Source organism: Chanodichthys erythropterus, chromosome 18, assembly GCF_024489055.1.
Source record: "Chanodichthys erythropterus isolate Z2021 chromosome 18, ASM2448905v1, whole genome shotgun sequence".
Lineage (NCBI taxonomy): Eukaryota > Metazoa > Chordata > Actinopteri > Cypriniformes > Xenocyprididae > Chanodichthys > Chanodichthys erythropterus.
The window spans coordinates 34,435,510-34,450,175 of record NC_090238.1 but is presented as its reverse complement, the minus strand read 5'-3'; the positions used below and the strand labels follow the sequence as shown (position 1 = coordinate 34,450,175).

General features: G+C 36.4%; 1 protein-coding gene across 5 annotated transcripts in view; it reads left to right on the top strand.

Moving 5' to 3' along the window:
• The window catches only part of myo6b (myosin VIb), a 77,454-nt gene that overhangs the window by 22,056 nt on the left and 40,732 nt on the right, over positions 1–14,666 (top strand). For all 5 annotated transcript variants that reach the window (XR_010892493.1, XM_067366737.1, XM_067366736.1 and 2 more), the window contains exons 10-16: positions 53–133; positions 2,976–3,156; positions 6,571–6,715; positions 9,302–9,459; positions 10,859–10,950; positions 11,184–11,256; positions 14,209–14,336. Coding sequence is in view for 4 of the 5 variants with exons in the window: in XM_067366737.1 (XP_067222838.1) it covers positions 53–133; positions 2,976–3,156; positions 6,571–6,715; positions 9,302–9,459; positions 10,859–10,950; positions 11,184–11,256; positions 14,209–14,336 (858 nt within the window). In the remaining variant the exon portion in view is untranslated. The remainder of the gene's footprint in view (positions 1–52; positions 134–2,975; positions 3,157–6,570; positions 6,716–9,301; positions 9,460–10,858; positions 10,951–11,183; positions 11,257–14,208; positions 14,337–14,666) is intronic.

Below are 14,666 nucleotides of genomic sequence, written 5' to 3'. Positions count from 1 at the left end.
GTTCTGTTCTCGTTTATTAACTTTCCTCATTGTGTGTTTGTGTTTCACTCAGTATTTGAATCGCGGCTGCACCCGATACTTTGCAAACAAGGACTCAGATAAACAAATCATGCAAAACAGGAAAAGTCCTGAGGTATGTAGACCCCTCTACGTTTGGGATTCTCTGGGTCAGTACCGTGATGAATCTTTTTCCTCCTTCTTGTGTGCTGATACAAATTTGTGACATATGAAGTAATAAACAGCACTAAGCTAAGCTGTAGTAAAGATTTCAGATTCATTTTTGATATACGATCAAGTCCTTGGAGTTTCCTTTGTTCATATAGTAAAAATTAAGACTAAGGGACACACTGAATGAACAGACCTTGACCGCAGTCAAAATCTCTGAAGTTGCAGGATCACCATTTTGCTTCAAATAGAATTAGTTACATTACCCTCAGAAATTAGTTCACGTCTTTGATGAATTATGTAAAGTGTAATAAATTCCAGCGTTGTTTTGTTGTGTTTGCACACCGCCCTCTCTGGAGACTGAGCCCATCAATTGATGTTATTGTTATCAAGGGCCATTATTATAAATCATCGTTGTGTTGAATCCCTGTGGAGATATTCATTAGCTGCTGTGCAGTAGTTAATTTGCTAGCTCAACACCGTCTGTTTCACTACATTTTCAGATGAAATTCTGAGATTAGTTTCTTACCCCAAATTCACAGATGGTTCTTGTTTTTGTTTTGTTTTTTTCTCATCCTTTGAATCTCATAATGACTTTGGACATTAGGATATTTATGAAATCCATCTTTAATTGTGATTCAAATTAGATTTTTCTTTGCTCAAGCTCTGGTCCCAAACCTAGTGAGCTTAATAGGCAGTATCCTTTTAAGACTGCACCCTAACCAAAATTGAACCTCATAAGTGACTGACTTGGAACTCGCTACAAAGGAAGCAAGTCCACTCCACAAAAATAGCAGTTGATGTTAAAGGCACAATATGTACGATGTTTGGATTAAAATATCCAAAAACCACTAGAACATTGTGGACCCACTTTATATTAAGTGGCCTAAACTACTATGTACTTACATTTAAATTAATCATTTAATACAATGCACTTATTGTGTACATACATGTTATTACATTGTACTTATATTTTAAAAACACCTGCATGTAATTACATCTGTAATTAATTTCTGTAATTACATTTATAATTACACTGTTGACCCATCCCTTACACCTTACCCCTGCCCTTAAACCTACCCATACCACCAAAGCTTTCCCTAACCTTACCCGTATCCCACCTCAATAGCAGCAAAAGTGTTTTGCAATTCAATATGAACCCAATAAGTACATTTTACTTATTTGTTGATGTTAGTACATAGTAGTTAAGGCCACTTAATATAAAGTGGGACCAACATTGTTATATATTTTGTTGACTTGTGTACTTGCATGATCCCTGATGTTTCCAAGAATGGTTAAATCCAGAGAAATAAGCAATTTTAAGCAGGACATGGATCATGTCCCTGCGTCACCTATCGATGACATCATACCTGCGTCACCCTCAATTTCTGTTTTTATTTTGTAGAAACCATGGAAACACCAAATATGCTTTAATAAATTATATGTTTTATTAGACAGGTGAACAGCTGTTTGGATACATTTATAGACAGAAAAATAATTATTGTTATATAGCTCAACACGTTTAGTCTTATTGTTTGAATCTCGTTTTCTTGATTTTCTGCGAGTACCATGTTTTACCACGCCTCAGAGAAAAATTATATTTTGTGAAGTAGCTAACAAAGCATCATCAGATGCAGCTTTACTTTTAGTAACAGTAATACAGCATTTTCTCCATCATACAATACGTTTTAAAACTAATTGCGTGGCATTTAGCAACACAAGCCATCCAGCATTTATTAATATGATATTCTTATATCGATCTAGCTTACTGCAGTGTGTGTAACAGTGTCTCATAGCAGCTGTTGAGCGAACGCACAGAGTAATGTCATAACATAATTTTCAACACACTCAAATCTATATAATATGATAAACATACCTTCTCCAAGACCGTAAGAACCCTGGATTATGAATAAAAATGAAGGAAAAAATTATAATGATGAATATGATCTTATATAGCCTATTGATTTTTATACATTTTAGCTTATTTTAAAGCTTTTGTCATCATTAAAATGCTGCCTATGCAGGTTTTGGAACAGAGCTTCACTCTTCTAATAGCCATTGTGTTTATGTCTGTAGTTTTCTAACTGAATATTATGTGTTTTTGCCTACCCTGATCTTTTTAAAATTCAGGATCATAAGGTGATGTTTTACCAGTTGTCCTCCTTTCTAAATGCTTTTCATGCTTTACATTCTTTGGCTTTCCGGGTTTCTGTGCATGAAATTGATCATTAGTGTGTGCATGGGTCTGCAAGCTAATATGCATGAGGCTTTCTCTGTGAAATAAGTAGTTTTGTAAGGGGTGCTTGTGGTTATGGGTATGAAACAGCTTTTAAGCTTTAGCGTTGGTCAGAGTGGTGTAATCTACTTTTTTAGACTGATTATCGGTATGTCAGTGACTTAAATGTATGGTTCACTCACCCTTGTATCCTTGAAACACAGAGAAGTTTTGAAGAATATTATGTTGCTCTTTTCCTCATTGAACAGCAGCATAAAGCGTTCCTCAAATTGAGCATCATTCAAGTTTAGAATGACATAAGGGTGAATAAATGATCACAAAATCATCTTTTCTTTTTGGAATATAATATAAAAAAGAAGTTCTGGCACACTCTGATCCTCAGGTGAGGTTTGTTTTCTTTTCCTCCTTTTAATCAGAGATCTAGATCTGTATACAGTCCTTCAGTATGCGTTTCTGATCTCTGATTTCAGCTACAGTGCCACTGCGTTTCTTTTTAAGGCACTCGTGGCGAGTGTGACCTGTATTTATTGTTGATTCTGGAACCGTGTGTCTTGATGGTCTGTTGTGTTCGTAGCACGGGAAAGTGGGTGCTCTGAAGGACCCTCTGCTGGATGACCTGGGAGACTTTAACAGGATGGTGGTGGCCATGAAGAAAATCGGCCTGGATGACACAGAGAAGCTCAATCTCTTCAGAGTGGTGTCCGGCGTCCTTCATCTCGGCAATATTGACTTTGAAGAGACAGGAAGCACCTCTGGTAGCCATTTATATTAGCAATTGTACCATAAATAAATATGGTAACACTTTAGTTTAGGGTACAATTCTCACTATTAACAAGTTGCTTATTCGCATTCATATTACCAGGATATTGACTATTTATTCATACTTATAAAGAAGATATTAATGCCTTATTCTGTAAGACCATGTTCTACATCCCATAATAATACCCAATACCTAAACTTATCAACTACCTTACTAACTATTAATAAGCAGTAATTATGAGTTTGAGGCAAAAGCAGTAGTTAACAGTAAATAGTGACAATTGGACCCTAATCTAAAGTGTGACCAAAAATATTTACTTTAACATTATCCAGCTTCATTCGACATTTGCAAACAATTTTGCCTTTATTTGATGCAAGCGTTAAGTAAATTAACTTTTTTATTTACTGATCTGAACATGTTGATATGGAAGCTTGTTTTTTGGCCACTAAATAAAAAAGGTAATTGCGGCTTTTTATCTCACAATTCTGAGATTATTGCATGCAATTGCGAGTTTTCTGAGAAACACTGTCAGTTTTTTTCCCCTCACAACTGCACACTATAACACGCAATTGCGAGTTTATATCTCGCAATTGTAACAATATATCACACGATTCTGACTTTATATTTGCAATTCTGACTTTATATTTCGCAATTCTAACATTATATCATGCAATTCTGACTTTATTCTAGCAATTCTGTCTTTATATCTCGCAATTCTGACTTTATATCACGCAATTCTGACTTTATATATCGCAATTCTGACTTTATATCTCGCAATTCTGACTTTATATCACTCAATTCTGACTTTATATCACGCAGTTCTGACTTTATATCTCACAATTCTGACTTTATATATCGCAATTCTGACTTTATATCTCACAATTCTGACTTTATATCACGCAATTCTGTCTTTATATCTCACAATTCTGAATTAATATCTCGCAATTCTGACTTTATATCACACAGTTCTGACTTTATATCACGCAATTATGACTTTATATCACGCAATTCTGACTTTATATCTCACAATTCTGACTTTATATCTTGCAATTCTGACTTTATATCTCGCAATTCTGTCTTTATATCTCGCAATTCTGACTTTATATCACGCAATTCTGTCTTTATATCTCACAATTCTGACTTTATATCATGCAATTCTGACTTTATATCTCGCAATTCTGTCTTTATATCTCGCAATTCTGACTTTATATCACGCAATTCTGTCTTTATATCTCACAATTCTGACTTTATATCACGCAATTCTGACTTTATATCTCACAATTCTGACTTTATATCTCACAATTCTGACTTTATATCTCACAATTCTGACTTTATATCTCACAATTCTGACTTTATATCACACAATTCTGACTTTATATCTCACAATTCTGACTTTATATCACGCAATTCTGTCTTTATATCTTGCAATTCTGACTTTATATCACGCAATTCTGACTTTATATCACGCAATTCTGACTTTATATCTCACAATTCTGACTTTATATCACGCAATTCTGTCTTTATATCTCACAATTCTGACTTTATATCACGCAATTCTGTCTTTATATCTCGCAATTCTGACTTTTATATCACGCAATTCTGACTTTATAACTCGCAATTCTGACTTTATATCTCGCAATTCTGACTTTATATCTCGCAATTCTGACTTTATATCTCGCAATTCTGACTTTATATCGTGCAATTATGACTTTATATCGCGCAATTCTGAGAATTGTCAGAATTGTGAGAAAAATGAGCAATTAACTGATTTATTTTTTATTTCATTGCAGAAACAAGCTTCCATATGTTTAATATACAACCAGTGGAATTTAATTTCTGGAAGGGGCTATCCATAACAGAACTAGAAACCATGCAAACAGACAGTAAAAATCTTGTGTGTCAGTTGCAATCAAGCCAGTTAGGACAAAAAAGAGATGGGATTTATCGATTGTTGCTTAATCACGCTTGGTTCAGAAATATTCGGTTTCATTCAGGTTAAAAGACTTCAAAATGTGACCAGTTTTGCTTTTATCCAGAATCTGCATTCAGTCAGGGAAGACATTTTCACTGTTGTCTAAAGTGTTATTTTATTATTATTTTTGAGCTCATGCACATGTGCTGATGTTCTCCTCATTAAACTCCTTCACACACACACACACACACCCCTCCTCCAACTCAAAAGACCTCATTAGAGAGCTGCTGAGGGGGTAAGGGGGCTCTTTCTAGTGTTGCCAGACTTCCGGATTTGTTTTTCTCTTCTAATGAAGGTATAACACCTTTTACTGCTCTGGCCTGCTCCATTTCCCCACTCACAATGGAGATGCTGTCCTGAAACACCTTTCAGCTAGAAAACATGGAGCCTAATGTTAAAGAGGCCTTACAGGAGACCTGAAGACTATTATGTATGAGCACATATTTTTGGAAATGGCTGAGATAAGTGATTGAAGGAGTATGCTTTTATAGATTTATTTCCACACTTTTAGCTCTTAGACAGCATTGATGAGTTAAAGTCATTAATCTCACACAGTGAGGTTGTTTTAGTTTTTATCTGTTTGTTTTAATGAGGAACATGTTTTTAATATATGAATTAATTATTATTATTATTATTTTTTTTTGTAGGCATAAAGTAAAAAATGGCAGGATGATACAACTGTTCTGATATAGACCTTATTCACAGCAGTGACATTTTTTTACCATTATCTCACAACTCTGACTTATAATTCGCAATTCTGACTTTATATCACGCAATTCTGACTTTATAACTCACAATACGGATTGTAACTCGAAATTCTGACCTTATATCACTCGATTCTGACTTAAGTCGCAATTCTGACTTTATAACTCGCAATTCTGACTTTATATCTCGCAATTCTGACTTTATAACTCGCAATTCTGACTTTATATCTCACAATTCTGACTTAACTCGCAATTCTGACTTTATATCTCGCAATTCTGACTTTATATCTCGCAATTCTGACTTTATAACTCGCAATTCTGACTTTATATTTCGCAATTCTGACTTTATATCTCCCAATTCTGACTTTATATCACACAACTCTGACTTATAACTCACATTTCTGACTTTATATCGCACAATTATATGTCTCTTAAAATATCAGATAATTTGACCAAAAAAAAAAGATTTTTTTTTTGTATATATTTAAATATTAATATATATAGCTATTGAAAGTTATATAAAGCTTTTCAAAATCTGATAAAACCAACAAAAATGCAACAATATAATGAAAAAACATAAAAGATTTTTCAGAAACACTTTGGTATGGAGAACACATGTTCACTATTAACTACGATTTTTCCCTCAATAAACTCAATTTGCTGTCTAGATGTAGCATTAGAAACATGATGAGACACAGTTTTAAGATGACCATTAAAATGAATGTGGTGTCAGGTGGCTGCATTTTGAAGAACCAGTCCAGTCAGACTCTGGAATACTGTGCTGAGCTACTCGGCCTGGACCAGGACGACCTGAGAGTCAGCCTCACCACCAGGGTCATGCTCACCACTGCAGGGGGCGCCAAAGGCACAGTCATCAAGTGAGTGACCCCATATGTTTACCTTAACATCTGCTTAGCCAGTGACCTGGGGGCAGCCTGTTTTGTTTTAGTTGCATTCAAATGATGATCAAAAGACAAATCAAAATTCAGACAGATCCCTGCTTGGTATTTGCCACACTCTCCTCACATCTCCCTCGTCTTCTAGTATTACATTTCATCATTTCACCCCATTCGCATTCGCATAACTGTTAAATGAATCCTCCAGTCGCCCGCTCAGAGACGAGAGGAGAGATGAAAATAGCTAATCGCAGCTTTTCCATTAGAGATATGGTTAGTATAATCAAATGTGGCATAGACTAAATTGGCTGAGGGGCCGTAATAGTCTAGTTGCCATCAAAAGTCTTCTGCATTTAAATGGATATATATATTTTTTTATCGATTACTTAAGAGAGGAGACCTTGCATGACTAGTCTGAGGTATCAAGGAGCTTTTTCCACACTACTTCTTCTCCTCCTAATGGTCAAAGATAAGACTCAGGTTTTCAAGTTTGTGAAACAAAAGCCCAGTTTCTCTCAGCTTTCACCATGTAAAACCCACAGTCCAATTACTGCACACACCAGTTGTCAAAGGGGAGAGGAATTGGAAAAACTCGATTGAATCATATTCTCCGTTCTCCGTTGCCCAGGTGGGGTTTTATATTCTGCTGTGTCTGAATGATAGGGCAGCGCTCGGTGGATTAATATTTAACCAAGCACAGATGCTGGACTGGGAGTGTTTGCACTGCATGAATAATGGATGTTTGTCTGAGGGAGTGGCCTGGGGTCTTTTAGGTATGATGAGAATCAAAGTCGCAGGAGGTTTCACTGCCCTCCTCATTTGACTGCGAACAGATGCACAACCACGTACATATGCAATATGCGTTTTATGGAAAATGATGGAGACTGTATTCAAACAAGGCTACGGTGACCCTTGCAATTTACACCGATAGACACCGCAGAGGGCAGCAGCTTGTGCCTGACAGAGCTTCATTTCAGAGCCGCATTGTGATTTTCTTTTCTTTTTTTTTTTTTCTTTTTAAACCTGTTAAACGCAACAAAGCAGGTGACATTGTGAACGAAGCCTCTTGACTCACATGCTACAGAGGGAATACACTAATAGCATAAATGCGAGTTAATGAAAAGCAATCTCAGACTCAAGATTGTAGAGATTATTGTGAGCCAAGACCAGCTTTTATTAACTGTGCAGGCAATAAGAGTCACACAGCAGGTATTCCCACAGCGGGACAGCGTCTTCAAGAGAGCAAGAAGGTTTTATCATCCAGTTCTGAAGTTTCAGATGGTCGCCGGTATCCATATGCCTCCCGAGAATAGCACTGTGGCTTGTGATTATGAGCTGCTTTGCTTTTACAGGCGTGTGTTATAGAGATTTATTGTGTTTTTATGTAATATCGCTGGGCTGCTGCATTTCGAGCCCTTTAAACTACACCGGGATTTCAAGTGCTGTTTGTTTTGCGTATATGCATTTATCAAAGTTTTTTTTTTTTGTTTCAGTTTAATTATGTAATTAATCTCCAGGAGGACAATTAAGTCGATTTTTATACACTTGAAGAACAAAGAAGAAAAGAAGTATGTTGGAAAAAAAAAGGTTTTGGTTTGAAAGTACACTCTAAAAAAAAAAAAAAAAATGCTATTGGGTTGTTTTAACCCAGCGGTTGGGTTAAATGTGTTCCCAACCTGCTGAGTAGTTTTATTTAACTCAACTATTGTTTAAAAACGACTGTATTGCTTGCTTAGAATGAACCCAAAATATGTTGGAAATTAACATAAGTTTAATGAATTATAAATGTTCACCTTTTGATTATTATTGTTGCCTCTAGTAATTATGTGTCTCATTTTTAATTTCCATCCTATTTTGGGTTCATTTTAAGCCAGTCATATAGTAATTTTTAAACAATAGTTGGGTGAAATAAAATGTCTAGCAGGTTGGTCAAACATTTAACCCAACTGCTGAGTTAAAACATCCCAATATTTGGGTTTGTCCATTTTTAACCCAGCATTTTTAGAGTGTACATAAACTAGAAAAAAAAAAAAAAAAACATTCTAAAACATATTTTCTTGCATATAGTCTTAGGAATTTGTGTAATTGTCATTTTTGGAAAGAAGAAAATTGACCTTTGTCCAAATAAATACAAGCAAAGGAACAGCCTCCCCCAAAAAACCCAAAATCTAATTTCCTCTTGTATATCATTACCAAACAATTTCACTGACATAAACTTTAGCCTGTAAAGACCTTAATCATATTCGTTTGTCCTCTGTTTAACTCTAGAAACACATTATTGTCGAGTCAAAGTCTAAATAGATTCTTCAGCAGCCTTGAGCATCTGTAATCATAATGCAATTGAGAGACAAATAAATTAAAATTTGACTCTAAATTATTTCTAGTTGGTGTTCTGCTTTCCCCCAAAGTGTTTTTCACATATTTTGCTTGGAGTGCTAAAACAGCAACTGTCTGAAGAGTGCAAAGTTGGATAGAGTAAAACAGAATGGACATGTATTGATGAGGTGGCATTAGCAGAAGCCCTGGCCCAGATTTTGACTCCTCCTGTCCCACTTTGCTCCTCTCCAGGGTGCCTCTGAAGGTGGAACAGGCCAACAATGCCCGCGATGCTCTCGCCAAAGCCGTTTACAGCCGGCTCTTTGATCATGTGGTCAAACGGGTCAACCAGTGCTTTCCCTTTGATACGTCCTCCAACTTCATCGGCGTGTTGGACATCGCTGGCTTTGGTGAGCTTGTGAGATAGCCGCAATGCACTGAATCTTCTCATTTACCTGTTCTCAGTGGCTCTTAAATTTTCAAACATGTCAGCCAGATGCATCTGAGAAATGAGACCACTTTGTCTTCAATACAGTGAGCTCCAAACATTTGAGACCACTTGCTAAACATCATCTAGTGGTATATTTCATTATGACCACCTTTTTAAAATTTTGATTGCAAACATAGAAGTAGTGCAGAATCTTATATATTTTTTGTTAATTTTATGTTTTAATGAGTATTAGTGTCATTTTGTTTGTTTATTTATTTTTAATCCTAAAACCTTTTTTTAGGATTAAGATTGTAATTCACAGATTTTCAGTGTTGTCTCAGACTTTCGGACCTTAAGGTACAGTATGTAGCAACAGAGTTCTTTCTGAGCTATTTTGACTAGCTTAATGCACTTAAAGAAATATTCTTGGTTAAATATAATTTAAGAAAAAAAAATGGTCAAAAATTATAAAAAAGATAGATGTCAAAGACAGAAATGCACTTTTTATTGGATTAGTTCACCCAAAAATGATAATTCTGTCATTAATTACTCGCCCTCATGTCGTTCCAAACCCGTAAGACTTTCGTTCATCTTCAGAACACAAATTAAGATATTTTAAATGAAATCTGAGAGATTTCTGTCCCTCCATTGACAGCCACGAAACTACCACTTTGACCCTTCAAAGTTCATAAAGAGATTATAAAACGAATCATATGAATTATGCAGTTTAGTCCAAATTTTTTGAAAAGACTTGATTGCTTTATATGATGAACAGATTGCATTTAGGCTTTTATTCACATATAAACATTGATCAGCAAACATGCTTCATTTATATTGTTCGACTGGTCGAAGTTGATATGGGATTTAGAAATAAATTAGTAATATGTATTGCAATACTTTTTAAAGAGAGTAATTAGTACAGTAGTCTAATTACACCATTTAAGATGTAATTAATAGCTAGCAATTAATTACGTTTTTAGAGCAGCTCACGCAACACTGGGTAAGCATACAATACAATAGACATCTACAAGGAAATGCATGTCTCCATTTTAATTGCATAACTGTCTTTTTTTTTTTTTTCTACAACCTAGAATTATTTCTCATGATAACAGATGATGCTGTCTGTCAAAAGACTTTAGCTAACTGTAACCTGAAATATTCCATTAATGTTAAACTTTAACTCATTGAATATATAGAGCACATAGTGATTCACTTGCTATTAGCTTGTCTTATGCAGGAATGAGGTTGAGAGTATGCAGTAGGATTAGTGATAATTGGTTCTCACTTACAGTGTCTCTGTAATAGTCTAACTGTTAAATGCCTTTAGAGACATACCTAGCACATGAATCATAAAATGCTTTTTTTATATTCCTATTCAGAGTATTTCGAGCATAACAGCTTTGAGCAGTTCTGCATCAACTATTGTAATGAAAAGCTGCAGCAGTTTTTTAATGAACGCATACTGAAAGAGGTGAGTCATGAATGTTATTGGGATTTTTAGTATCGATCAGTGACTCATAACTATGCCCTCCTTAAAACTGACACATGAAGCAATTTCATCTGTATTCTTTTTTCATTGTAAGCACACAACTCTTCCGATTTTAACTTCTTTTGAGATGCTCTTGTTCCAACATATTAAGTTAAGCATTTTCCCACTTTCAGCAAAAACCATGTTTTCTTTCTTTCTTTTTTTTCTCTCTCCAGGAGCAAGAGCTGTATCAGAAAGAAGGCCTGGGAGTGAATGAAGTTCATTATGTTGATAATCAGGACTGCATAGGTCAGTGTCCCTTTGGCAGTGAATATTAATGACCTTCCTCCATTCCAGTCATTACTGGATGCACTACGGCCTATAGACGGCAACTAAAATATAATGAACTCCTCGACACGCGGATATGCTAGGGTCTCTAAATCCAAAATGCACAGTGCAAATGTAATTTATTCTCAAATTATGTCCTTTGAATGTCAACAAACTGTTCCAAATGACCACATAGTTATTTGTATACATTGCCATGTTTGTTGCTCTCTGGACAAAACATGCCGAAGATGAATATTCCAGCAGAAATGCATGCTGGGTGCCTGAGATAAAACAGGAATGAATCCTGAGAGGGACCTCTCTCACTCTTGAACCTTCTGGGAAGGGTTTAGGAGATAAGATGAAGAGGTCACACTGTCACACTGAGCAGTGTAGTCTGACTCGAATCACCCAGTCAGAAACAGAAAGTCAGTTCAATCTCAGGACACACTGTGAAATCTTCAACCTTTTCAATGAAAGTAAATACCATCACCAGACTGAAGTGTGCTGTCTTGAGCTATCAGAACTAATGCCTTTTATCATTTTAGTCGACCCCCCCGTCTGTTTTAGCCTGGTCGTTCACACTCTGAAAGTCTCAAGAAATGGGCATGGAAAGCAGTGGAAAAGTGGGAGAGTAGAGGGTGGGGACAACAACCAATAAAACACAGACCGGCAAAACACTCATACAGACACATGGATTTTAAAATAGGATCATGGAGGAAATTGCTTTTTAAGGACAAATGGCTGGTAGGGAATACAACAAGCTTCTTCCCGGGTTGGTGACCTCACAAACCCCCAAATTTATATAAACCCTGCCCCTGGGAACATGTTACAAAGGGGGTGAGGCCATGTTGAGCTGCTTTAGAGAAGAGGAAGTGTTGTTGTCACCGTCATTTTACACTGGATTGCTTCACAAACGAGGGTCAATTCAATGCTGGATTTGCATAAAAGATTAAAGGGATAGTCCAACCCCAAAATCCCATGATTTACTCACCCTCAAGCCATCCTAGGTGTATATGACTATGTTCTTTCAGATGAACACAATTGGAGATATATTTTAAAAAAAATATCCTTAGTCCTCCAAGGTTTATAATGGTTGTGAATGGGGGGACATGTTTTGAAGTGAAAAATAATGCATCCATCCATTAAAAAAAAGTAATCCATATGACTCCAGGGGGTTAATAAAAGCCTTCTGAAGCGAAGCAATGCATTTTTGTAAGAAAAATATCCATAGTTAAAAATTTATAAATTCAAATAACTAGCTTCCGGCAGATGACTGTACACAGAGTGTTCAAGTCGACTTGCGTCAAATGAGTAATTCTCTGACGCGACGTATGACACAGGATGTAGGAGTATTATAAGCTTAGACTCCTCTCGCGGTTCAAACAAATAGGGCTGTGCAACAAATTTAAGCTTCTCTTGTCTTATATCGAAATCCTCTGAAATTTGTCTTTATAAATAAGTCTAAAACGATAATTTTTAATCCGTGACCGGTGATTTGTTTTGTTCTATCCTATCCTCTCTGTGTTCATCATTATGTTGAGGGTCAGGTCAAAGGATACTCTTCCGCCGCAAATCGACTTCCGCATTCTGTGTACGGTTGTCCGCTGGAAGCTAGTTATTTAATTTATAAAGTTTAAATATGGATATTTTTCATACAAAAACGCATTGCTTTGCTTCAGAAGGCCTTTATTAACTCACTGGAGTCGTATGGATTACTTTTTTTTTTTTTTTTTTTTTTTTTATGGATGGATGCATTATTTTTTACTTCAGAATGCGGCCCCCCCCATTCAGACATTATAAACCTTGGAGGACTTAGGATATTTTTAAATGTATGTCTGAATGTGTTAGTCTGAACGAAGATAGTCATATACACCTAGGATGGCTTGAAGGTGAGTAAATCATTGGATAATTTTCATTTTTGGGTGAACCCTTTAACATGACGGCACATGCTAGTCGATGAGTTGAATCAACTCCACAGCAACTACTAAAATGTATCCGGTAACCATTCAGAAATGTCCAGTTTCATTCTTAAAGTTGTAACTTGTTGTTGAGCAACCGAAGTGTGAACTCTTAAAGCTCCGCCCTCTTCTGGAAAGGGGGCCAGGAGCAGCAGCTCATTTGCATTTAAAAGGACACACACAAAAATGTTGTGTTTTTGCTCACACCCAAATAGAGGCTAATTTGTTAAGCTATTATAAATGATCTGTGGGGAATTTTGAGCTGAATCTTCACAGACACATTCTGGGGACACCAGAGAATTATATTACATCTTGTGAAAAGGGGCATAATAAAAAATGACAACGACTTATCGAAGATCTTCTTCCTCTGCATTGCAAAAGAAACCACCTGTGTTTTGCCCAAGCTGTCAAAAATCAACAGCTTGTTTGAGTTTGCAAAGTATGCAGGTGGCTTAACATAACATCTCGCTTCTGATGCGGTGTCTGTGGTGCAAAAAGTAGGAATGCAGCACCTGCATCACAGATGTCACTTCTGTTCCGAGGGGAAAATCTTGCTTTCCGTTTGCCATCTCTGCTTTTCCTAATTCTCCTGATAGCGATGCAACACATGTCCTTGTGACTTCCAAATGGACGCGCAGGTCCTTTCCCTGCATGTCTCCTCATCAGTCACCTCACATTTATACTCTGGTGTCTGCTCATGCAAATACAGGACTGCGTTTGCGTCCGCACCTCTCTCACCTGCGCACGTCTCAGATGAATTATGCATACAACGGTTGCCTTCGCACTGATTATCAAAAGGTCCATGTGTGCCCACCGACTTTGCATTCGTCCATTAAACTTGCTGAGTTCTGCTTCACTTTGGATAGTACTTCTGCAGGGGGATTGAATATATTAATTCACTATTCACCTCATATTCGTTCGCATGGAAAGTTTCTGTCATCAGTCGTGAACTTCTCACTGTGACTTTGCTTTGCAGATCTGGTTGAGGCAAAACTGGTGGGTATCTTGGATATTCTGGATGAGGAGAACCGTCTTCCCCAGCCCAGTGATCAGCACTTTGCAGAGACAGTTCACAGCAAGCACAAAGATCACTTCCGTCTCACTGTAAGCTATGGTTTGGTTTTTCCAACAGCCAAGTATATATTTAGCTCCTTAAGTATATATTTTTTAGCTCCTTTTTAGCTCCTCAGTTGCTAAAAAAAAATATACTTGGTTCTGGACACTAAATCAAATTTCACTTTTTGCATTTTGATTGGGCCTTCAGTGTCATCCTGTATATAAATAGTAGCTGAATATTTAATGGAAGATGGAGTAATTTTCCTCTAATTTGAATTTGAATCTCATCTCAGCACATTTAATAGTGATTCTCTTATTAATCTCGAACATCAATATTTGAAATCAATTCCATCTGAAGAATTTTGAGGTTAAAGGGAT